The 26,887-nt window shown below is 43.3% G+C and overlaps 1 protein-coding gene across 1 annotated transcript in view; it reads right to left on the bottom strand.

The window, feature by feature from the left end:
* The window catches only part of adgrv1 (adhesion G protein-coupled receptor V1), a 981,490-nt gene that overhangs the window by 428,576 nt on the left and 526,027 nt on the right, over window positions 1–26,887 (bottom strand). Inside the window, exons 72-77 of the mRNA XM_072516264.1 lie at window positions 23,153–23,324; window positions 20,089–20,227; window positions 10,154–11,001; window positions 7,588–7,705; window positions 4,464–4,635; window positions 1,240–1,482 (exon numbers count right to left, since the gene is read on the bottom strand). Of these exons, the coding sequence (XP_072372365.1) occupies window positions 1,240–1,482; window positions 4,464–4,635; window positions 7,588–7,705; window positions 10,154–11,001; window positions 20,089–20,227; window positions 23,153–23,324 (1,692 nt within the window). The remainder of the gene's footprint in view (window positions 1–1,239; window positions 1,483–4,463; window positions 4,636–7,587; window positions 7,706–10,153; window positions 11,002–20,088; window positions 20,228–23,152; window positions 23,325–26,887) is intronic.

The raw sequence follows: 26,887 nt of genomic DNA, 5'->3' as shown, positions 1-26,887 counted from the left end.
GCCAGGCTCCGGAGCATCCTGAATGATATGATGAGCCATTTGGACGACACTAAGATCTAGGTATGAGGGAGGTTCAGGAGGCAATAATCATTTATCCTGATGGACGTTCGCCTTTCAGACAAACAAAGATCCACACTACAAACACAAAAAGGTTAGTCGCCCCTGCTAAAAGCGGAGACCTCCTTTTCCACTGGGTGTCTAAACAGGAAGCATTCCCTCACCAGCCCACTGTCAGGCCCCCAGGATTTAACTGGCCGCCTTGGCATTTGGTGTTGGAATCCCCTGCCTTTTGTAAAATACTAGTGGTGGCAGGAGGAGGCTGGAAAGTTGCCATTCATTGGCCTCAAGACCTCAACTAGCCATCTGACACCTACCTGGAGGGTTGAGGAGGTCATATAATTCCAACCAATAGCCATAACTTCATTGAGTAGACAAAGACCTTACTATGCTGAAAATCTTCCAGAGTGGCAAACAGCAAGGAATTTTTAACAAAGATTAGGAAATAAAAGGTTGAAAAGGGATGAAGAGAGCAAGTAATGGGAGTACTGAATACACACAGAAATATATCCCCATGGATCTCTCTCCCCATATATATCTCTATTATGTCGCTGCAAAGTTTGATTTACTGCTGTCAAGTATTTGCTACAAACATTTTCCATCAAAATTCCCTCTTTCTGGATTTATAATGAGTGGTGCTTGTGCAATCTTGTTAGTCTGCTGTGTAATCTCGCCACCAGGTTCCCATAAATAATTAAAAATGCCTCCTGAACTTTTTGTGCACATCATCTTCTTTCTCAGAAACTGAAGATTGGCATAGGACAGAACAGGAATGCCATTAAAATTATATTTAGCTGTACAGTAAATTAGATAATTGTTACCCCTGGATGATGAGGCATAATTCTATCGGATTACAAGGGAGTGGTTGGCTGGCTGTAACCTTTGAGTGAGAAAGAATGCTTAAAACACCTCATGCACAGGATCCAATAATTACTTACATCATTCAAAAAACAGATTCATACTTATTTATCATTTAATGCTGTTTATCCAAAGATTTCAGGAACACACTTATTCAGATAAATTGACCATTCAAATAAGTGACTGCGCACTAACTTCAGTGTTGTCACAGGTTAAATTATACTAATTCTACATGGAAACTTTACATCTGACAAAAAGATAGTTAATCGCAAAATAATTTGTTCGATTAGATTGAAAAATAATCTTTTTCCTACTTGTTCTTACCTGTGTATGATAGCTAACACTGACAACTGCATTTGTACCGGCCTCCCTGACAACCTGCAAGCTGACAAATTTGGCCTTCTGGTGAACGACAGGAAGCCGAGATCCCACGGCGAAAAAGATCAACGCGTGAAGTTCATCACTCTGCAGAATTGTAATGTTTAAGAATCGAGCACTGCTATTTATTGTGGCCCCAGCACCCACTTCATAGATTTCAACAAGAAACCACGATTCAGGTTCTGGGATCTGCAGAGGAACATTCAACGAAGAATATGTAAGAAATATTGTCTATTTTTTCACATCATAATGTAATCAATACTTAAGTGGCATTTTGAAACAGCATTACAGTCCAAAATTGAACCTTAAACACCCAAATGTACATTTCTGTTGTTTTAAAATTTCATGTATGAATAAAGCAAATATTAATTAAATGCAGCAAAAAACATGCATAATACATTGTCCCATGCTTCCCTCCCCAGTCACTGGTACAAATCCAAATTAGTCCTGAGAATTTAGGAGCAACATATTGATAATATGCTCATCAATAAAGATGCATTAAGTAATGAAAGTAATGGAGAGTTAACTTTAAATAAATTTCATATTCCATTATTTGCTATGGTGCTATCAGTGTTAAGGTTTACAGTGTACAAGAATGTACTATTTGCCTTTGAGAACTATGGGCTTAAAGATGCAACTAGACACAAATAAATTAACCGAAAATGGTCTTATCTTTGAAAACCTTATTTTAATTTTCTTATTAATGTTATGAATATGTTAACATTAGCATCCCTTCAGGAAATGGCATTGCACCTTTTTCAGGTAACACTACTTCAAACACAAAGGCTCACATTTTATCCCTATGGGACAGCGGTAGAGCATATGTAGGTCATAGGAGGATCAGAATCTTCAGGGGAACGAGTCCTTGGTATAGGAATGCCAGTGGGCATGCTGACGAAAATCTTTCCACCAGGCAGCATTGGCTAAGTAAAAGACCTACAATGGCCCATGGCATGTACTTATTAAAGGGGCAAGAAAGCACCATGCCTCCCAGCCCCAGTTTTTCATTAATTTGTGAAGTGATTTGATTTTGATTTATTGTCACGTATACTGAGGTAGTGAAAAGTATTGTTCTGCGTACAGTCCAGGCAGATCGCTCTATACATCAAAAACATAGGACATATGATAGATACACAATGTAAATATATTGACACAGACATCCGGTGAGAGATAATGTAAGTGTTGGAATCAAGTTTTAAAAGGTTAGTACGGTTGTAAGAGATGTAGGAAGAGGATCTGTGGGAGAGAGCTCGTCGAAGAGTCGCCACGCTCCAACACCATATTGATTATGCCATTATGAGGTTCCTAAAATTTCAAAATCATGTAATTCAGAAGAATGACTTTCAGCTCTCAATGGTTATATGGTACAGCTATCCACCTAGTCTCCCTAATATTCTGCGCGAAAGAAAATTGTTTCCTCATTATTGGCTCTGATTCTTTTGCCAATCTGTGTTCTCTGATTATCAAACTTTCACTAGGTTGGGCTTTTAAAATTAAGCCCACCCTTTTTCAAGCACAAATTCTGGCAAGGGTCAGTCCTGCGTTAGCTTCATGTTGGAGATGAGATAATGCCTTAAATCCAAAGCTCTTTTACATACCCAAGTAAAGGTTGTGGGGGAGGAAAGCAGGAAAACTTTCTCTATTTTTAAGGTTGTCTGTTTTTGAAATTAGATGGTCTCTGATTACATAGTTTTAGGCTATTTGATCATCTTAAGTAAACCATTTTTAGCTAGGACACATTGAAAACGAATCAATTTGAAATGTGTATCTACTAAATACATAGGTGCTTCTGGTCTCTGATTCAATTGACCAATACATTTTAGTTCCAGACAAATGACAGAGTTTGTTTTGACGTCCCTCGTCTGGCATCAATAGGTGGTGTCATGTGAGTGTCCCTTTAAGAAAGGTTTTGGCTTATCACATGGCTTCAGTGATGTCATTTTGTGGGTGAGCTGAGCTGTGGCTGTGTGAGGTTTGTTTTACTTTCGCTTTTAGATTTGACTGCTGTGGAGTACAGACAGAGAAAATAAGCGTTTTGGCCTGTCTCTCTCTATTTTCATTTTAAATATCTGTTCCAGTTAAAAATCCATTGATTCTAACTACCTGCTTTGGTAACCTAAAAGATATAGTTTGCTTTCTGGAAGAGTTTAAACCAGCTGGTGAGACGGGGTCAGAATCTCAGGGAAAGCCAGTCTTATTCAAGTGAGAATGCAGAGTGCTGGACCACGCCCTTGAAAAGGGGTTTTTGGTTTATGGGATTTTGTTTTTGAATTGGAACAGTTAAGGGGGAATTCATTAAGTGTTATACATAGATTACTGTAGATGTGTGGTGTCTTTAATGTTTGTAATTGATAACAATTCCTGCTGTGTGTTTATATAAATGTTAACTAAGTTCTTAGAATAAAGCTTATTTTGATTAAAGTGTCTAGGAAGACTGTTGAATCACACCTGAAGGGAAGGCTCTTGTGCTCATCCTAGCCAAATTCAACATAAAGATTGTAGGTCAGGTGGACTTGGAGTTTCTAAACCCTGGGCCATAATAGTGGTAACAACTTCTAAGTGGCCTGATAACATCAGCAGTGCAGCCCACTCGATTTTACAAGGGGCTTTACCATCAGGTGGCCAAAATATGTCTCTGTTTCAGGCAAGAGGTTCAATGTCATGTGAAAATAGGGGTGCAATGATTGGACAATGATTGCCATTTCGGGTGTAAAGTGATCAGAACCTGTGCAGTTCAGAATGTGATTAGTTGTCAGGGTAAATGTAGAGAAAGAGCATCACCAAGATAAGTCTTTAATTATTTCTGTGGGCCCAAGAGGTACAGCAGTGCACTTCTAATGCCCACAAAAATAATTTGGGCCAATGCTGTCCCAAGACAATCTGCGTGGCCCAAAATTTGCCTTGATGGCCTGATGTTCAGGCTTTAATTTAGTGAGTAGCATTGGGTCAGTTGTTTGGTGCCTTGCAACCATACCCAGCAAATTAAACAGGGGTTGGAACCATAAAATCATGTGGGCCACATTACCATCAAAATTCACAGCTGACTAGCTCACTCGGTCAGTCGTCTGCCCAGAAGTCAAAATCTACCCCATTAAGAGAAGATTTTCCATAAACAGTGTCCTTATATCACAACCAACTATTTAAACAGCAATGTCTTTCTCTTTACTGACCTCGTCTGGTTTGATTTCAATGGTGATGGCACATTCAGTCTCTCCACTAACACAGAGGGCAGTTCCTGATATAGCTGTCAACTCATTGACCAGATTTACCCCATCTCTCTGCAGTACAACATCCGTTTTATTAAATGTCACATGCCATGAAATTGTCACATCCTCAAAAGATCTGTAAATGTGAAACAAATGTCATATCTAAAATACTTGGGGTAAAGTATTGAGTTCCTTAATATTGAAACATCTTCAGAATAATCTTACTCCAAGATGTCTTCAATTTTCTACTTACATTGAAATGAATACGGATAAATTGGGAATGCTGGGTAGATTTTCAACTTCACCTCATCGGCAGAAATCTACTGAGGCAGATCATACCCTCCTTAGAGAAACTATTTGATTTTCATTCCAATGAAACACTCCCCATTACCAACATTTGTCAGACTATCACAGCATACTTTGTGCTGTAGAGCGAATCATGTAGAAAACATTTACTGATCGAATGTTAATTCTCAAGGACTCCATAGATTAATCTGGTTAGGTCTAGGTGAGCTACCTTATGTCTCATTGGGTGTCAGGAATGTGGGAAGTTAATAATATTAACAGTGAACTTGAGCTGAAAGTTAAATAGCAGAAAAGTAACAAGATTTGCAGGTGTGCAGATACATTGGAATGCAAATGGCTACATCAGAAACATTGTTTACCAGAAGTCAGTGGGCGATACAAATGATAGCTTCTGAAAGTAAGGAAATTGAGCAAGATAGACAGCAGAATCTATAGAGAGGAATATCAAAGAGACTTATCAGTATAACTTCTAGCACACCCATTGGGGAGGGAAGCTAGTTCTCCAGCAGCCAGACAGGCCAGTTCTATCTGTGATCCAAGCCATGGAAGACTGCTCCAGCTAACATTTAGAGCCATGGCAGATTGAAGTTATTTTCCTCAAAAAGACCCGGTTTCGTGCCTTCGCTGATACAGGAACCCAGACTTGGTCGCCTAAGTGGTTTTATGTGGTAACTATTAACTGGATTTGACTATTAGAGTTATTAAAATTGGATGTTGCTTGGGAAATAGGGTGTCTCAGTGAGTTCAGGCCATGTGGGTATATTTTGGGAACAAAAGGGTGCTAGGTTCTATTCACAGGAAAAATCTTTTCAACTAAACTGCTTTGAGAAAAGCTGTTGGTCTGTCCACAGTCAAATCTTTAACTGACTATTTCTCCAGAAACTGCTTGTCCGCTTACAGACAGATCTTTACATGAACTGTATTGAGAGCACAGCTTATTGTTTTTCGAGGAAGTGACAAAGATGATTGATGAAAGTAGGGCAGTGGATGTTGTCTACATGGACTTCAGTAATGCCTTTGACAAGGTCCCTCGTGGCAGACTGGTACAGAAGGTGAAGTCACAGGGGATTAGAGGTGAGCTGGCAAGATCGATACAGAACTGGCTCTGACTTAGAAGACAAAGGGTAGCAGTGGAAGGGTGCTCTTCTGAATGGAGGGCTGTGACTAGTGGTGTTCAGCAGATGGCAACCAGGTCTCTTGACATAACAAAAAAAGGAATTCATGGGGATCTTGATGGTTGTGAATCAATCTCAAAACCAAAGAGAATGAAAAGGAATTTGTTAGGGTGACCACGAAAGACACAGGGAGGTCGTTAATAGATCTCCCTGTGGGCTTCTTGGAATACAATTTCTCTTATTGAGCAGGTGGAGGCTGGTCTAATAGGAGAAGCATGGCAAGAGTTTAAAACCTGCAGGCCCAACCCAGGCCAGCATCTCTGCACGCAAGTTTTATATACTGTGGCAGCAGCCTTTTTTGTTGCTTAAATAAAGGGAGTTTTTGTTAGAAGACTGGCCTTGGCAAAGCCATTACAGATCAATTTTAACCCTATCCACATGAAGGAAACGGTGTAGTTGGGTTTCTAAAAACACAACAATTACTTACCTGTTCATATTGCAGCCCTTCTAAATATGCAATTTTGTATGCAGATGAGGTGTCTGCCTAAAATATGTGGGAGTGGCCTCATGGACTTATGCAAATAATGGTTCCATCACATCAAAAGGACACTGACTGTATTTTTACTTTAGGCCTCATCAGGAAGCTGCTGTACCTTTTCTGCCAGACTGAACATTCTATGTTCTATGAAGCAGATCTAATCTGTAGCGGTATTCCAGGGCAAGTGCTCTTCTAAACCTCCCCTCCCACAAGACCATCTAAAAAAATCTTCATTGTCACTTCCCTGCTTATATGTGAGCCTCTCTTTGGTGCCAGCCAGTAGCTTCTGGCCCCTTGACATCCTGCTTCGCTCAAGGGCCAGCTATTGCTAATCACCTGTTTTCTATTTCAGAAAATATACTTTTTCATAAAATTTGTAAAGCCAAATTACCCAAAATTCCAAACATAACTACATAAAATGCAAAACAGATCAGTTTCTTTCCATACAGGATATGACAATCTGAGGTACCTCACCACACTTAAATGACATGAAATGAAATGAAAATCGCTTATTGTCACAAGTAGGCTTCAAATGAAGTTACTGTGAAAAGCCCTTAGTCGCCATATTCCGGCGCCTGTTCGGGGAGGCTGGTACGGGAATTGAACCCGCGCTGCTGGCTTTGGTCTGCTTTACAAGCCAGCTATTTAACCCACTGTGCTAAACCAGCCCCATCCTTAGAATTCCTTAGAATTCTGGGGATGAACATTCTGCCAAATGACTGACAGTCTGCTCAGGGAACCATCCAACAGGATCCACCATCTCCTTTTCCCGCAAGGTCTCTATCGAAGACGGTATGTGCCTTATAGACTTGTGGTCAAGGCGTTTCTCTGCATAATTTTCCCAGGAGGATCAGGTGGTACAGTACGGTCGAACTATGTGGAGTGCTGAATGGTAACATTTAAATGAGGCCTCAGGGTTAAATTACTCCAAGCATCAAACTTGGTCCTCTGAATCCATTTTATACTCTCCTGTCCAACCTAAACCCATCAGTAAAAATTGATCCCTTAACCCCCAAGCTGAGAGTGAAAGATTCCAGAAATATTTATAATTTCTCTTTTGACTCCAGTAAGAAATTGTTTTATCTTAGCATGCAAATATGAAGACTATGTCCATTAATTAAAAATGTACCTGTTCTTCTGCCTCTCAATTGTTAGCTGAACCTTCCTTTGTTCAGAGTCTTCATCCAATACTAGGTCACTCTGGGGGACCCACATAAAACCGACAATGCCATTCTGTAAATCACTTCCTGTTTGGAAATGTATAAAGGTTAAATAAAACAATTATGTCAAATGGAAATAATGAAAATATATTCAAAAATAAAAGCAGGATCTGGAAATTGTATGGTGCAGTGATTTCCTTTGGCTTACAGGATTTAAATCCAGCCCACAGTCAGGAAATAAAAGTTGCTTCACTGTAAATTCAAGCAATGCTAGACTGGTTCTCTAAAGCTGAACCTAAATCTAAATTCAAAGCAAACTAAACCCCCATTCCAAGTGATGGCAATACATAGGACCAAGCGAAAATGAGAAATAAAAGATTTCAAAATCAGATTTCCATGTGTGTCAGCCTTTGCCAATTGTTACTGGGGAAGAGGTGATAGATAAAAAACAGAAATGAAAGGAGGCCCTTGATAAATTCTAACAGCCTATCGTCTGAGCCAGGCCCCTACCACGTATACAGCTAGGTGAGAAAATATATCCTCTGCAATACTTCAGGACACCTCCAGGGAGGATGCCAGTACACCTTTCTGGATAGCGGGTGCTACTGTGGGGTCCAACATTGTGTCCATGATCTGCAGGACCGTGTAACACCTGAAGTGATGAGGCCACGCATAGGATTCTGCAGAATTTCACACATTTAACATGCTCATGCAAAGTTCTCACAGAGCTGCAGAACCTATCTGATGCATATCCTGCAATCTGAAGGGCAGACCTTCAAGGTGCAAAGTGGAATGAGAAACATCAATGTTCAAACCCATAATACCCATTTGCAAGAGGCAGAGTCATTTACTGACATGCCTGTTAGAAACACAAGTTGCACCATTGTTCCTTTCAAATGATTGCTCCTTTCTTCAAAAACTATCAAGCTCTTAAGATGAACTTGATGCCACTATGAAGGCACAAACCAGTTGAAAGGCATTCCTGATCAAACTGATCAATGTACTTCTTTGCTGACATGCCCAAGGAATTCCAGTGGGGTCTGTGGACCAACCTATGTGGATAATGGTAGGTCTAGACCATCCACCTCAGGCACCGAAAGACCTCCCCTTGAAAAGGAGCACCTTGAAATCCTCTAACTTCCGGGAGGCATAGAGAGTTCTAAAAAAGCACCTATTCTCCCAGAGGTGGCTATGCATTTTGCAGGTAGCTAAAAGAGAAGTAAATAAAACATGATCGAAGTCCAAATTGAAGTTCAATTTTGAAAAAAAAAGGTTGGCACACTTAAACATGCACGAGAAAAGTGAAGAAGAAAAACCTCACCAAGTCACTGGCTAGCTTCAAAAAAACCATGAAGTCCTTTCTATTGCTGTGTAGCTATTTATAATTTGTGTGTTTTTTCTTTAACGGGTACAATGCTGAAGACCATCCCCTCCCCTCCCCTAAGCTTGAAGCTGGGATGTAAACACTTGATTTATATTATTTCTTTACATTTAGTCAAGGCTTGCAGCATGAAATACTGGCCAGGTACAAAATCCCATCTGCAATGTTTGCTTGACTTGGATACGCAGGAGCAGAATGTAAAGGCTCAAAATGGACCACTGAAAGTTCTTGTAGATGAATTTATGACGGGTGCACACATACTAAGAAAATAATCTATAAATTGAGCACAGCTCCATCATCCTCAAACCAGAATTGCATTAAGACTTGTATGTATGTGACTTGCTTAGGTTTAGACTATTTCTGAATTAAAGTTCATCCGCTCCCAAGAAACAGAAATAATGTTGTAAATCCAGAAAGTAATATTGCTTCATCAAAATCAAATCAAAAACATTGAAAAGTTATATTTAGAAGATTTGGAAAACGTAAAAAAATTGGAGGATATTTTGATTTTAACTACCTGGCTGAAACCAGGCAGATGGTCAGTAACAACTGCCAATTCACTTGGATGTCTTCAAGCTACCCAGATCCTATCAGCAGGTGTTTTATGTGAGCTTCTGGACAGTTAACTCAGCCATTCGCCCAAAGCTGATAGGGTCCTCTTTAAGTATGCAAAGTAGGAGTGCTCCTTTCAGATCCACAAGGATAGTCTAGGCCTCCCCTGCTCCACCTATCTCCGAACTCCCTATAACCTGCTGAACCCAGGATATTCTCTGGAACCCCATTCTCCACACTTAACCAAGTACCAATGTATGATCACAAACAGCTCAATTTTCTGGAGCGCAGCAGCCACTTTTCACCCCAAATGAGTGGGAAGCATACTGGGGGCATGTTAATGAGGCTCAAGGGTTAAAACAACCCATGCACAATTTCTGCAGAAGCGAGTGAGTTTCCAACACATCGTCCCATTCACCCATCCAAATCCGGCTGGATTGAGGCCATTGATTTGCAGGTATTATTGCACATTTTGACAGTTGTCAAACTCACAACAGTAATTTAGCAACATTATTGAAAATTATAAAGTTTTAAGCACTATCAATTGATAATTGCTGTTACTGTTTACTGAATATAAACTATAACAATAATATTTCTGGTACCCAAGATAATGATCTTCATAAAAGCCATGTATCCATATTCATCTGTTCCTTCCACAATTTGTGCACCTCCATGAGGATCTTTTATGTAGACATAAAAGAACTCTTGTCCCTCTGGTTCATTGTCATCTAAAATTCTGATGGATACTTTGATCTCTCTTTGCTCATCCTGTAAAGTTACGTTCAAGGCTTCATCTTCAAAATCTTCCCCTTCTTTGGCCCAGGAAAAGGTGGAATTTTGCTGGATGTTTTGGAAAGGGCTTTCGTCTGAACCATCTGCAACCTTCTTTCCTCCAAACATTATAACATTTGCACTGATGATCCCAGTAAATCCCAGCGTCCTTCGAATGTTAAGGAACACTACACTTGCTGTAGTATTCTCAGTATCCTCTACAGTGTGTATCAAAGTGGGTCCAATACTTAGAACACCATTTGTGGCATCATTGGCAATAATGGTTAAAGATGATACACTAAACTCTAGATTCAAGTGAGGTTTTTCTTCTGTATTATTTGGCCCAAATCCCAGAACTTCAACGCTGGACAAATTTAAGTAGAACACTTCAACTATTTCTGGAATATTATCATTGCTGATAAACAATTTAATAACAGATTCAGTCTGATGTGAAGTAAAGATGAGTTCTCTATTTTGGATGTGTTCATAATCTTCATTAGGTTTGGCACTTCCTGCTGTTGTGTAGTAGGTCAGTTTTGTTTTATTGCCACGGAAACCAAACAATCTCTGGATATGTAAAATAATTATGCCTGCATCTTCTTCAACGCTGACTTGCCTTGAATTGGGGGCAAGTTGGAAGACGCCAAATGGCTCAATTTCAGCCAAAGTGAATCCTGACCTGCAAAAATTAAACAACACTAAGTATTTTTCACCCTTCATGCGTGCATGCATAACAATATCACACGATAATAACAGATGACAAATATAATTTACCCCATTTTAATTAATCGACACAAAAAGCAACCTATAGTTCTTTCACAATTAATTGTGTTTATCTTCCACCAGCCTATCCTTGAATTTGTTTGAGGTATTGACCACTCTTCATTGAAGCATACAAGATGCCTGAAGCCCATCTTAAGCTGCATCATCAATGACCTTCCTTCCAACATAAGGTCTGAAGTGGGGTTGTTCACTGATGACTGCACAATATTCAGCATCTCAAATATTGAAGTAGTCCAGGTCAAAATGCAGCAAAACCTGGGCAATATCAAGGCTTGGTCTGACAGGTGTAAAGTAACATTTGTGCCATGCAAGTGCCAGGCAATGACCATCTCCTACAAGACAGAAACTAATCATCGGCCTATGGCATTCAATAGCATTACCATCACTAAATTCTGTGGGTTACCACTGACCAGAAACTGAACTGGATTAGCTATATAAATAGTGTGGCTACAAAGGCAGGTCAGAGGTTAGGAATCCTGCAGTGAGGAACTCACCTCCTGATTCCCCAAAGCTTGTCCATCACCCACAAGGCACAGGTCAGGCGTGTGATGTAAAACTCTCCATTTGCCTGCATGAGTGCAGCTCCAGCAACACTCAAGAAACTTGACACCATTCAGGACAAAGCAGCTAGCAGTACATACCATCCACAAGATGCACGGCGTGAACTCACCAAGGCTCTTCAAGCAGCACCTTCCAAACTCATGATCAGTACAATCAAGAAGGACAAGGTCAGCAGACAAAGGGGAACACCATCATCTGCAAGTTCGTCACCAATCACTCACCACCCTGACTTGGAAATATTTTATAGAATCTCTACAGTGCAGGAGGCCATTCAGCTCATCAGGTCTGCACCGACCCTCTGAACAAGCATCCTACCCCCACCCTATCGCTATAACCCCACCTAACCACCACATCCCTGGACACGAAGTGGCAATTTTACCATGGCCAAGGCACCTAACTTGCACATCTTTCCACCATGGGCGGAAACCAGAGGAAACCCACGCTGACACAGGGATAAAGTGCAAACTCCACACAATCACCCGAGGTCGGAATTGAACCGAGGTCCCTGGCGCTGAGATAGCAGGGCTAACCACTGTGCTTTAAAGTAACACAGGTATTTACATATCCAAAGACTACTTCAATGTCATCTCTCAGACACCTCCTTTACAGGATAAAAAACATAATAATAATGATCTTTATTTGTGTCACAAGGATGCCTATATTAACACTGCAATGAAGTTACTGTGAAATCCCCAGTTGTCACACTTTGGCGCCTGTTTGGGTACACTGAGGGAGAATTCAGAATGTCCAATTCACCTATCAAGTACCTAACAACGATGAGTTTCCTCCGGGTGCTCCGGTTTCCTCCCACAAGTCCCGAAAGACATGCTGGTAGGTAATTTGAACATTCTGAATTCTCCCTCCGTATCCCCGAACAGGCGCCGGAATGTGGCGACTGGGGCCTTTTTACAGTAACTTCATTGCAATGTTAATGTAAGCCTACTTGTGACAATAATAAAGATTACTATTATTATAAAAACTCATGTGGACATGGGGAGAATGTGCAGATTCCACACAGACAGTGACCCATGCCGGAATCAAACCCACAAGTTTCTCTTGTTTTCTCCTAATCGGGCCTCACTGGGATCAGCCTTGATTGGTTTTTTTCTCCTTTTCTTTTTTCTCCTTTTTTCCATCGGATGGATATTCTTCAGGGTAATGGTGCTAATCATTTACACTATTTTACATGCGATGAAAGAGAAACTAATGTGTATGGGTTGGCTGAGTCTGTTTTAAAATTCCTTTTTGAATATCACACAATACTGACCTATTTTCAATCTCCACAGTACAACAATGCCTCCCTGAAGACTTTCCTCCAGATCATATAAAGGACTGGTGGAATGTGCTCTTCCCGAGCAATAACAACAGGAGACACCACCCTCCCTATCCATTCCCCCCGGCTCACCCTCACTCCCACCTGGCCAAGGCAGCCTGGACAGAGATTGCAGAGGAGGGTTAGCAATGTTGGGCCCACCCAAGATCGTGGATGAAGACACAACAGTAGAACCATGCCCCAAGAAAGTGTTTTGATCAGTAAGGCTTCAGAAACACGCTTACACATTGGTGCCAGATGCTTCCAGGCAGAAATTTTAACATTTGACGCAGAAAATGGATGAGACCTAGGTAGAATTTTCCAGGGAAATGGAAATGGCATTTGATATGTGCTATAGTTCAACAAATGTGGAACAGGATTTCGATAACCTAAGGGAGATCATTATAAATGGAAGATTTCAAAAATAGAGTCCCATTGGGGTTAAGGTCACAAAGGGAAAACCAGAAAGTTCGTTGACGAAAGTCAATCAGGAGTAAACTTGCATCATGAATAGTAACAGGCTTCACTTTAGAACGTTCCAGAGAAACCAGAATGAGAGGAAGGCTGATGATGAGAGGAGGTAGCTTAGGCAGATAGCCTAGAGAGCAGGATTCATGGAATTCTTTTGGAATAGTTTCTTAAAATAGCACGTTCGGACACTAATCAGACAGCAGGCTATACGAGATCTGGTATTGTGCAATAAGATAGGATTAACTAAAGGCCTCATAGAGAAGGTGCCCCTTGGTAGCAGCGATCAGAATATGATTGAATTTCACATTTAGTTTGAAGGAGAGAATAGTTCAACACTTGTATTTCAAAACTAAATAAGGGCAATTATGAGGCTATGAAAGCACAGCTAGCTAAAATGAACAGCGAATTAGGTTCAGGGATAGGTCAACAGAGAAGCAGTGTCAGACTTACCACAGCAGTAATTTTCAAACCCAAAATCGCGACCTGTGGGTGGGTCGCGGGTAGGTGTCATGAGGGTCATGGGGTCATGCGCGCGGAGTTCCCGATCGCGGGAAATAGTGCCCAATAGCCAGGACTGCCTTTTAAAAATTCCTGCTATCCTGCGCATGCATGCTCACTCAGCAGTGCGCAGGTCCGGAGCCCAGCAGGGCAGAGGTCCTTCTCCTGACATCATGCGCTGATCCGGGAGCAGATTTTTCTTTTGAAATCGATGCAGCCTTCTTGCCTGGAGTTGCGACAGATCAGGTCATGTACCCCGTACATTGACGTTACATGCCCTGGGCTGAAGAGAGGTTCCTGCATTTTGTTAGCAGCAAGCAACAGGACTGAACAATTTAAAATGGATCATTTTGTAATATGGAAGAGAAGGCCAGAGACACAAACAGGCCAGGATCTCACAACTAAATCTGCTTGAGACAGCGGCTCAGGAGAATCCACAGCACAACAAAACAGTGCTGCTGTGAGCTCCAGGGCCTTTGGTGAACTGCCCATTAAGAAGAAGCTGCAATCAGGAACAGAGCAGTATAATTTTTTAAGGTATGGCTTTATTAATTGTGCCATTGCAAATCAGGATGAAAAACCCATGTGTGTTATATGCAGGGAAGTACTGGCAAATGAAAGTTTAAATCCTCAAAACTTCAAAGGCATTTGAAGACTAAACATGACGAGTTTCAGGACTAACTGCAATGAGAGCTTAAATCATCAGGTGAAGTCCTTATCAGAAATGTAACATTGAATAACAAAGCTAGGTGGTTCCCCCCCAATGCCCCGCCCCCCTTCTCATGCGACCACCTTGAAGGGGAGCTCCAAAGAGACCACTGTATAATTGTGGCATAGCTGTCATCCCCACCCTCCAGCCACAACCGGTCCACAGCACTGGTCCCATATTCAACACTTTAACACCTCAACAATAAGGACACCTACGTCGGACTGCTATTCGACTACAGCTCCACCTTCAACAACATTACCCCGACAAAACTAATAACCAAACTCTGCAATCTCTGAACCATCCCTGTGCAGCTGCGGTCACCAACACACAGCAATCTGTCAGGTTAAGTCACAGCTCCTCCTCCACAATAGTCCTCAACATTGGGACCCCACAAGGTTATCTGCTCAGCCCTCTGCTGTACTCCTTAAACACACACAACTGTGTGGCAAGATTTATCTCCAATTCCATCCACAAGTTTGCGGATGATACACTGTGGTGGGTCATATCTCAAACAATAAGTCAGGCTACAGAAGGGACATAGATCACTTGGTTGCAAGGTGTATCGAAAACAACCCCTCTCAATGTCAGCAAAACCAAGGAACTGATCATTGACTTCAAGAAGCAGAGTATGACACATGCCCATTTCTACATCAATGGCTCCGAAGTGGAGATGGTCAATAGCCTTAAGTTCCTGGGGGTCACCATCACCAACAGACTGTCCTGATCCACTCATGTTGATGCAACAGATAAGAAAGCCTTACAACGTCTCTACTTCTTACGGAAGCTAAAGAAATTCGGCATGTCTGCATCGACTCTCACAAACTTCTACACATGTGCCAGAGAGCATCCTATCCGGCTGCATCACAGCCAGGTATGGCAATTGCTCAGCCCACGATTGCAAGAAATTGCAGGTGAACTCAGCCCAACGCATTACACAAGCTTGCCACCATCCCATTGATTCTGTATACACCTCCCACTGCCTCAGGAAGGCAGACAGCATTGTCAGAGACCCCTCACACCCAGGCGTTGCCCTCTTCCAGGCCCTTCCATCAGGCAGAATATACAGAAGTCTGAAGAACCGCACATCCATACATAGGAACAGCTTCTTCCCCACAGTTACCAGACTCCTCACTGACTCTCCCTTGGGCTGATCTGTTCCCTATAAGACACTATTCACGACAATCTATGTTGGTCTTGCTGACATCGTATTTGCTTTGTTATTTTGCCCTAGTTCCATACTGTAACTAATTAATTATTTGACAATGTCCTGTGTAATTTTTTGCATTCACTGTAACTATCTACTTTTTTTTGTCTACTGTGTATGTTCCCTTGGCTGCAGAAAAATACTTTTCACTGTACTTCGGTACATGTGGCAATAAATCAATCAAATCAAATCAAATCAAATCAAATTAGACACTAACAGTAGTGGTCAGGCTTCTGGGGCACATTCTGGTGAGCACCACACAGTTGCTGATGCACTACAGGTGGAGGCCAGAACGCCCAGATGAGACAACAGTCAGAGGTCTGCTGGATCCCAGGACCCAGCAGGGTCCCAGTCAGATCCTGAGGATCTGGACTAGGTTTACCCTGAGCTGATGCAGTCACTAGGGTGTGGCCACGATATTCAGAGAGGGTTGTCGGCAACAATCCAATAGATCCACAGCCAATTGGAGAGATTTAAGAGGCTACGGGCACAGGACGTAGTGCCAGCAATACGTGGCACCGAGGCCAACACTACTAGGGTGGCGACCGCAGTGAAGAGCCTGGTGCATGACGTCAGCAGCTTTATCTTTATTAGTGTCAGAAGTAGGCTTACATTAACACTGCAAGGATGTTTCTGTGACAATCCCCTAGTCGCCACACTCCGGTGCCTGTTTGGGAGAATTCAGAATGTCCAATTCACCTAACAACCACGTCTTTTGGGACTTGTGGTAGGAAACCAAAGCACCCGGAGGAAACCCACGCAGACACGGGGAGAATGTGCAGACTCTGCACACACACAGTGACCCAAGCTGGGAATCAAACCCAGGTCCCTGGAGCTGTGAAGCGACAGTGCTAACCACTGTGCTATCATGCCGCTCCTAGTGGAATGGAGGTGTCCAAGGCGTGACTCAGCCAGTGACGGCCATGACTGAGCACCTCAACAGCATGTCCCACTTGCTAAGGGACGTATCCCAGTCCCAGATGAAATTTGATGCGGCGCAGCGGAGCACGTCCCAGTCTCAGGTGGGCATTGCCGAGGCACTCCGAAGCATGACCTGGTCACTGGAGATGTCCTAGTCACTGCCCAAGCGGGCACTGTAGGGTGCTCCAGATCATGTCCCAGTCACTGAGGAGCATCACCGAGGGTGGCAACAACATGCTGCAGACATTGGGGAGCCGCCAGGGCTGGCACAGCCAGAGGACAGAGTGGAAGCCAGGGCTTGATCCAGCTGCCCCTCCATCAAGTGGTGAACCCCAGGGCCCTATGGGCACCGACTGGAAGGGGCAGTGGGTGCCAATCCGGAGCCACCCTATGGAGTGGCGACAGCGGCCATCAGATTCCCCAAATTCCACCCCCCTGACAATGGCCTGTCGAGTCACCACCTGAAATAGGGTGGCATGTCAGGGTATGTGCCATCTGCAAGTGGGCCAGGGCCCTCTGGCCCCAGGGCCCCCAGGGGATGCCCGCCAGGGACATCGAAGGCCAGGAGACGTGGTAGGCAGCAGGCTTAATTCCCGTACCAGCTGAGGTTATTCATGAAGGCCCGCCTTGTCAACCTTTGCCTTCTGAGAAATTGCAGAGCTGTGAGGTACAGAGATATGGGTGTCCTAGTGGATGAATCATAAATGGCTAGTGTGCAGGTACAGCAAGTAATTAGGAAAGCTAATATAATGTTATTGTTCATTGTAAGGGGAATTGATTACAAAAGGGAGATTACGTTTCAGTTGTACAGGGCACTGGTGAGACCACACCTAGAGCATCGTGTACAGTATTGGTCTCCTTATTTAAGAAAAATGTAAATGCATTAGAAGCAGTTCAGTGAAGGTTTACTAGACAGATACCAGGAATGGGCGGGTTGTCTTATGAGGAAAGGTTGGAGAGATTAGGTTTGTAAGAGGCGACTTGGTAGGAGTAATTTACAGGCCCCCGATCAATACTTCCAACGTGGGGTATAGTATGAACCAAGAAATAATGAGGACTTGTAAGAAGGGCACAATGGTAATCATGGGTGATTTTAATATGCATATCGACTAGACTAATCAAATTGGCAAGGGTAGCCTCGAGGGAGATTTCATAGAGTGTATGAGGGATTGTTTCTTCGAGCAATATGTGATGGAGCCAACCAGGGAGCAGGCTATTTTATATTTCATATTATGTAATGAAGAAGGGTTGATAAATTGTCTTGTCATTAAGGATCCTCTTGGAAGGAGTGATCACAACATGCTGGAATTTCAAATTCCGAATGAGCGAGTGAAGTCAAAGTACCATACTAGAGTTTTAGTATTGGGCAGAGGTAATGATACAGACCTGAGGAAAGAGTTGGCCCAAGAAGACTGGCCACAAATAATTGAGGGTAGGACAGTTAAGGAACAGTGCCGGATGCTCAGGGAGATATTAAATACCTCTCAATTAAAGTATATTCCTGGGAGCTGCCACAGGTGTCAGTCCTTGGACCTCAACTGTTCACATGTATACAAATGATCTGCAAGGAGGGACAAAGTGTAACATAGCAAAATTTGCAGATGACACTAAAATAGGTGGGAAAGCAGGCAGTGAAGTGGAAATAAATATTTTATACACAGATAGAGATAGGCTAGTAGATTGGGCCAAAATTTGGCAGATGAAGTTAATGTAGATAAGTGTGAGGTTAACCATTTTGGCCAACAAAAAAAAAAGGCAAATTATTATCTGAATGGAAAGTAGATTCAAAATGCAGAGGGATCTGGGTACCTTTGTTCATGAATCGCAGAAAGTCGATATGCAGGTACAGCATGTAATTTAAAAGGCAAATCGAACATCAGCATTTATTGTAAAAGGGCTGGAGTATAAAAGTAGAGAAATGTTATTGTAATTGTAAAGGGTATTGATGAGGCCACATCTGGTATAGTGTGTCCAGTTTTGGTCTCCTCATTTGAAGAAGGACGTGGCAGCAGTTCAGAGAAGATTCACCAGATTGATATAGAAACGAGTTGAGGAGGAACTACTTCTCGCAAAGATTGGTGAATTTGTGGAACTCGCTGCTCCATAGTGCAGTGGAATCTGAGTCATTAAATTGTTTCAAGGAGGAGATTGACATATTTCTGATTTTAAAAAACTGGCTAAACGGATAGGGGGAACAAGGAGGTGGATTTGAGACCAGGACAAGATCAGCCATGATCAGATGGAATGGCGGAGCAGGCTCGAAGGACTGAATTGCATACTTCTGCTCCTAATTCCTATGTTCCTATGAAACCATTTAAGATCCTGAGGTGGCTTGACAGAGTGGATGCGGAGAGGATGTTTCTTCTTGTCGGGGAATCTAGAACTGGAGCCACTGTTTAAATACGAGAGGTCACTCATTTAAGGCAGATATGAAGAGTTTTCTTTCTCTCAGAAGGTCATGAGTCTCTGGAATTCTTTTCCTCAAAAGGCAGTGGAGGCAGAATCTTTGAGTACTTTTAAGGAAGAGAGAGAGACAGATTGATTAAGAAGGGGGTGAAAGGCTATTAGGGTTGGCAGGAATGTGTGGTTGAGGTTACAATCAGATCAGCCATGATCTTATTGAATAGCGGAGCAGGCTTGAGGAGCTGAGTGGCCTACATCTGCTCCTAATTTTTAAGTTCATATTCTGTAGATCCATGCTACCGCAACTGAGAGTGGCTGAGAGTGGAGAAGGTTCTGGAAAGAAGCGCACATTTGTGTAAATGATTGCACTGGCAGGACCCTGTTTACACTGTCTGCAGAGACTTAGGTCCATGATGGAAAAATACTGGATTACAGGCCGAGGAAGATCTGAGCTTGAGAGGAGTTAATGGCTGAAATTGGTGCCATACAAGCGGAGTGGACTGCCTAGGGATCCACATTGTTGGATCCACGACTCCATGTGTCATTTATGCTCCGTACCAATTGTAATTTGCCTATCAATTTATATTGAATTTACGTTGATTCTGGTTTGTGCTGATGTCAATGTTACAAAAAATAACCACTATTTGATAATTTCATTTTGTAGATCGTTCGGTAAGTTTGTTTTCTTTCTACCCACAGCTATAATGATACTTTGAAACAAACACCTTTGACACTATATATAGTTGCATTCTTCAGTGGTCTGATGATGAACTCAATTTCAGCGATTTCTTGTGCAAATAAAAAGCTTCAAATAATAACTGTATAAACATAAATTAGCTGTGAAAGCTATAGACAAGTATAATTATTGATCATGAACAATATTTTAGCAACTAGTTGAATTTACCTTAGTTCAGCTTTACTAGAAAAATTACTGTGCACTGCAGACAGATGTACAGCGAAGGATTCCACTCCCGTAAAGTTAGTAGTAGGCACGGTGAGAAGCACAGGCTTGCTTTTCTCACCATGAGAAAGGACAACTGAACCTTTTGTAAAATAAATAATAAAGTTGGGTTAACTCACAATAACAATTTTGGGAACCTGTATTTAAGGTGGTAAAGGACAGATAGCTAATAATGGTGCAAGATGTCGATTAACATTTAATCCATATAAATAAATAATACCAAAAGAGCACGTTAAAAGTTTTCTCAATTACTATATTCATGATTGAAACATTCCTGAGATTAGGGACAACGCAGCAAATTTATGCTCACACCATTGTCAGCATGAGTCAGAAAATTTCAGCTCTATCTTGATTATCCATGTCCCCTTTGAGAGTGTAGATCTGCTGAATTTACCCTAATTAGTCTTTGTGCATTACCATAGGAACTTAAATAGTCTTTATCAATTATAATTCTTTTAGTTCCTTTTTTGAACTAATTTTCAGTTCACGACAAGAAGGGTATTAAAATAACTTTACAGAAATGTTTTAAAAAGACAATGGGGGGAAAATATTGGACCTGGTCGTGCAAATAGGTATAAGGAGGCAGTATTTCAGCATCAAAATCCCAAGAATACCAGCAGCATATCCAAATCTAAATTGGGACTATCATGGCCGCCTAAAAACAGTTTGTCCCTTTAAATGTGAAAACGAAGATTACAATCTGGTATGATGGAGCAATAGTGATAATATCACTGGAATAGTAAACCGAAGGCTAAAACTAATGCCCCAAGGGAACAGGTTAAAATCCTATCATGGCAGCTGATGGAATTCAAATTCAATTCATTAATAAAAGTCTTGAATTGAAAGTTCGTCTCCGCAATGGTGGCCATGAAACTACCATCAATTATGATGAAAAGGCATCGGGTTCATAGAATTTACAGTGCAGGAGGCCATTCAGTCCATCAAGTCTGCACTGGCCCTTGGAAAGACCACCCTACTTAAGCCCCACACCTCCACCCTATCCCCTTTATCCCCATAACCCAAGCTAACCTTTTTGGATACGAAGGGCAATTTAGCATGGCCAATCCACCTAACCTGTACATCTTTGGACTGTGGGAGGAAACCGGAGCACCCGGGGGAAACCCACGCACACACAGGGAGAACATGCAGACTCCACACAGACAGTGACCCAAGCCGGGAATCCACACTCCAGTTCCCCAAGCTCTCCGCATTTGCCAGGATTCACGAGGCAAGAGCACAGCAGCGGGTCGGAGAATCCCCAGGTGGTAGCGCGAATCCCGCCCCGCCGCTGGCTGCCCGTATTCTCCGGCGCTGCTTTTCGGGCGGGGGCGGGATTCACAAATCTGTCCCATTGCCTGGGAAAGTTCTGACAGAGATCAAAGAAATGACAGGCATTGAGAAAGGGGACAGATTCAGCGCTGTGCATATCATGACAGTTCAGTGAGTGGAATCAGCATGAGAGACTGTTAAGTGCCAAGTGACAGTGCATAATCTAATGTTGTCTGTGGGTCACACCCAGTCCTTAATCGCAGATGCCAAGTACATGTGCCACACTGCCAATCTCCAGGGTGTCCTCCTCCAATCAAGTCAGGATTGTCATGAAAGCAAGTCCACCCCTGCCTCTCTGTCTCTCCTTGGATTGGTGAGCTCTCTTTTCCTTCAATGAGAGAAGGTAGAATTATGAAAAAATAACTAGCAATTATATTGTGCTTTTAACAGCCACCGGACATCTTCAAGCACTTTACAGTCAATGAAGTACTTTTGAAGTGTAGTCACTATCGTAATGCAGAGAAGTGGAACGATGATGGAATAATAACATGTGAGGAGGGTACCTCTGAGGGATGAGTGTGAGACAACAATAAGATGAATGCAAGTGGTGTCTGTTGAGATGAACATCTGAGGAGGTGGCTGGAGAGAAAGAAATGCATGGAACTGAAAAGTGAGACAGTCAGGAGAATGCTGGGGAGGCCAGAGAGTGATGGGCAGCACCTGTGTGGTATGCGTCACCTTGCCAGACCTAATGAGATCATTAAATCTTTTGCAGCATGGCATCCAGGTCCTCGACACCTACTCACTGCCTGTGCTACCTACAGCCATGCCTGTTTCATTATGTTTGCGAGCCTTTTCCTTCCATCCTCAGGGAATAGGCTTATCCCCTGTCCCTCAGCACCTCCATCATGGCCACCAGGGTACAATCAGAGAACTGGGTGGGGGAGGGAACCATCCCATGTTCTCTTTCCATTCTCCACACCCCTGAACACCTCAGCAGCGGGACTTCCTGCAGCCAGTCAGATTTTTGCCACGGGCCCCCTTAAATAGAGAGCACTTTGATTGACTACTTGACCCTGCCCTCTCTGATAAGTCAGGAAACCTCCACAGCCCACTCCAGTTCTGGAGACAATGGGCAGCACAGTAGCACAAGTGGCTGGCACTCTTGCTACACAGCGCCAGGGTCCCAGGTTCGATTCCCTGCTGGGTCACTGTCTGTGAGGAGTCTGCATGTTCTCCCCATGTGTGCGTGGGTTTCCTCCGGGTGCTCCAGTTTCCTCCCACAGTCAAAAGACTGTGTAGATTAGAACATAGAACATAGAACATTACAGCGCAGTACAGGCCCTTCGGCCCTCGATATTGCGCCGACCTGTGAAACCACTTGAAAGCCCATCTACACTATAGAACATAGAATAGGTGAATTGGCTATGCTAAATTGCCCTTAGTGTCCAAAACGGTTAGAAGGGGCTATTGGGTTACAAGGATAGGTTGGAAGTGAGGGCTTAAGTGGGTCGGTGCAGACTTGATGGGCCGAATTGCCTCCTTCTGCACTGTATGTTCTATGTTCTAATGCTGGTCCAACCATTTCAGCAAAGCCAAGGATTTGAAAGTTCTGTTGCCCCCCCCCCCCCCCCGCCCCCCCCCCCCCCCCCCCCAAGGCAGGCCTGTGAGAAACGCAAAGTACACTTGTCACACATCTTGCAATTAAGTCTGATAAACTGTTCTCATTGGTACTCACCAGATGCAGGTTTGATATTACCAGATGTAAATCCCACAGGAACCATGCCATCAGGATAGCCACTGCTCCACTCTACAACAACAAATCCATACACACCATTCCGAGATATTACAGCCTCACATGTGCCAGCAGAAACATCGGAGACTCGAAGAACCAAAGAATCAAAGCTAACCTTAAAATAAACATAACATTCAACAACCACAATAACTTTTGACAGATGTAAAACCACAGGGATTGTATGGAATTAAATATTAACAATTGCAACAGATGCCTATTTCTCATATGTGTATTTTCTGTGGCAAGAGATAAAGAATGATTTTGTGACTCAGTAACAATTCCTGCATTTTGGATTAATTAACAATTAGTGCTGCTGCAGAGTGCAATATTCCAGAGTTAAATTATACAGTCAACATATAGGGTGGGCTCATCGGCTCAGTTCTTGAATAGACAATCTAGTTCTTCAGTGAGAAGTCCAGATATTTTGCAAATAAAACCTAGATTTTCCTCCCACTAAATTGCAAATCTAGGCCCAAAATCTTAATTAAGCCTAAGGATTGAATAAGGGATAAATAAGTTCTCAATGAATTTTTAGTATTCAAATCACATTTTCAACCTTTGCCCTGGTACAATTCTACCTCTTGCTAGGTCTTGTAATCTAGAGATTACTTCTAGTCCCTTTATGTCAATCACAGATCAGGCCATCTCTGATCACTTCCATGCATTACAGTGTTTTTAAAAACTTTTTTGCCAAGGACTCTCTTTTACCAACCGGCTATCCTTCACCACACACGCTGGCAGACCTTCGCGACCCATGCCAGCCGACCTTCATGACTGACTTTTTTGCTTACCTTTAATGCAACAGGTAAGCCTGCTTGGTCCTCATGGTCTCATTTGCTTTGTCATTCAATTTTATATTTCAGCTAAGGGCTTCAGCTGATGATCTAAGTTCTCACTGCATCCTTTGAAGAAATTCAAGAGGTTTGTCCTCAAACTCGTCATGCATTGTCTTCAAATGCTTTTGAAGTTTTGAGGGCATAATCTTTCTTTTGCCAGTACTTCCCTTCACATAACACACATGGGCTTTGCATCCCGATTTGCATTGTCAAGAAATCACTTTAGACTGCTTTTTTTCCCGATTTCAGATGTTCTTAATGGATTGTTCATGGAGCTTACACCAGCACTGCTTTTGCCTGCCGTGGACTCTCCGTTAGCCAACATCGAAATCGCGAAATGCGATCACACCTTCCGACGCCGAAACCGAGATAGATGCCGGTCTGATGCGAAACCGCTTTGTCCTGCATTGGAGTTTCCTGAGAAGCTCCCACCAGTAGATTTAGTTGTGAGATCCTGGCCTGTTTGTGGCTCTGGCCATCTCTTCCTTATTATAAGGGCAGCATGGTAGCATAGTGGTTAGCACTGTGGCTTCACAGCACCAGGGTCCCAGGTCCCTGCTGGGTCACTGTCTGTGCGGAGTCTGTACATTTCCCCGTGTCTGCGTGGGTTACCTCCAGGTGCTCCGGCATCTCCCACAGTCCAAATACGTGCAGGTTAGGTGGATTGGCCATGATAAATTGCCCTTAGTGTCCTAAAAGGTTAGGAGGGGTCATTGGGTTAAGAGGATAGGGTTGAAGTGAGGGCTTAAGTAGGTTGGTGCAGATTCGATGGATTGAATGGCCTCCTTCTGCACTGTATGTTCTATGTTCTATGTATAAACCGATCCATCTTCAGTTCGTCACACACTCCTGTTGTTTGCTTGCTGGCAGTTACAAAATGGAAGAATTTGCAGCCAAAGCACAAATCGCGTGGCGTCAGTGACGCGCGCCGGGTACGGGACCTGCTCTCTCTCACCACTTATGGCGTGAAGATTCTGCAGTTTTAAAAAGAAATTTGGTCCTGAGACAACACGCTGACGTCAGGAGGAGATGGTACTGGGACAGCGCATTGACATCAGGCCAAGATGGTACTGGGATAGCACGCTGAAGGTGACATTCTGCCCCACTGAACACCAGACATGTGCACTGCCAGATCTTCCCGAGGCAGCATGCACGCGGACGGCATTCATTTTTGTTTTTATACAGCACATGGCGCCCCATGAGTTTTATTTGTAAAGACCGATAACTTATAACATATCATTATAGTGACACGAATGCAGTGGTTTCAAACATTCATACAGATTTCACATGCTGGTGCTTAAATTCCACTTGCCCTGCCCCAGAGGAGAACCACATGTCATTTCTTTTCTGTGATTGCTGCTGGTGCCTTCTTCTCGGATCTCAGTTTGAAGAACAAACAAATTGCTGTTTATGTAGCTATCACACACTTCCTCCTCTTTGTGATGGTGTAGGCATTGAAGTACTTGTGGAAGCCAGCGAACTGCTGTTGACTGCCAGCATCATGACCCAGCATTCTCATCCTTCACACAAACTTCACTCGGCTGCTGTCTGTGTCCTTCACCGGCCCAGAGCTCAACAGTCCGCTGCCGAAAGTACTGCCCCCACCTCCTCCTATTAGTCAGCAGAACAATTGGACGTTAGGAAAGCTAATCACCCATTGGATAATCTCGGTGCCAATCGGATGGAGCAAGGAAAAATGCTGCAGCTGCTGGCAGTCGACCAAAATTCTCAATCTAAAAGCCGGTCGCAGCTGTTGGGCGCTTCTCCCGTGATCGGGAGCACCACGACCGATCGCTCCATGACCCTCCTGACATCCACCATGCAATCCACCTGCGGGTCGCGACTGTGGTGATGTGCATCAATATAAATGCATGTAGGCTAGCTGGACACTAGAGGGAGCACCAAAGACATCACACACACACACACTCAACCAATAGATCAGTTAGATGGGACACGACCAATGGACATTCACGATACACACAGAGGTGACACCACCACAGGAGGGCATTACACCAACCCATATAAAAAGGACACCACACACATGATCTGCCTCTTTCCAGTGGAGACAGTCAGTGAGTAGAGACACAGGGTTGATTCAATATTACACCCACCACGTGGATTGCAGCAACTGGGTAGTCAGTCTGGGTAGCTATAGTAGGATTAGCAGTAGTGTCGAACCCGAGTAATAGAAGTGTAAATAGTTTAATAAACGTGTTGAAGTTATCTCCACGCCTGAACCTTCCTTTGTCAAGTGCACCACAAGGAAGCCGCTTATGTTACACCTACAACAAAACAAATCAGCGACCCTGGGTTTGAAAAACCCTGATTGTATTACACATTACTCACAACCTCCTTCCATGTCCCAGCCCTACCTCCTTCTGTCTCTTCCTCCTTGTGGTGAATGTATTCACCAGAATAAGTTGTCTGTAGAGTACTGTAATATGATCGCTTTTCCATGTAGTGCGCTGGAACCCTGGTAGGCTCCGCCCCCCCCAGACGGTATGTAGTCCGGCCGCCTGGGGCGGCGCTCAGTTGTTACAGCGATCTCAGGCAGGCAGGTTCTTGTGTAATAAAGCCTATGTTCTGACGCTCTCAACGTCTAGCAGTGGATTAATGGTACATCAATTTATTACACAAAGACATCATTATGGAAGCCGCTCTGGAGCCTGGACGCATGAGCAGCAGAAGCTAAGGAAATCTTCTCCCACTGGCTCCGATGTTTTGAGGCCTACCTCGACTCCTCTGCAACGCCTCCCTCCGACACCCTCAAGCTGTGCCTCCTCCAAGCCCGGGTGAGCCACCGAATCTCGGGTACGATTCAGGACGCAGCCACGTACGACGC

The sequence above is a fragment of the Scyliorhinus torazame genome, chromosome 9 (assembly GCF_047496885.1).
Source record: "Scyliorhinus torazame isolate Kashiwa2021f chromosome 9, sScyTor2.1, whole genome shotgun sequence".
Taxonomy (NCBI): domain Eukaryota; kingdom Metazoa; phylum Chordata; class Chondrichthyes; order Carcharhiniformes; family Scyliorhinidae; genus Scyliorhinus; species Scyliorhinus torazame.
This window is presented reverse-complemented; position numbering and strand designations above follow the sequence as displayed.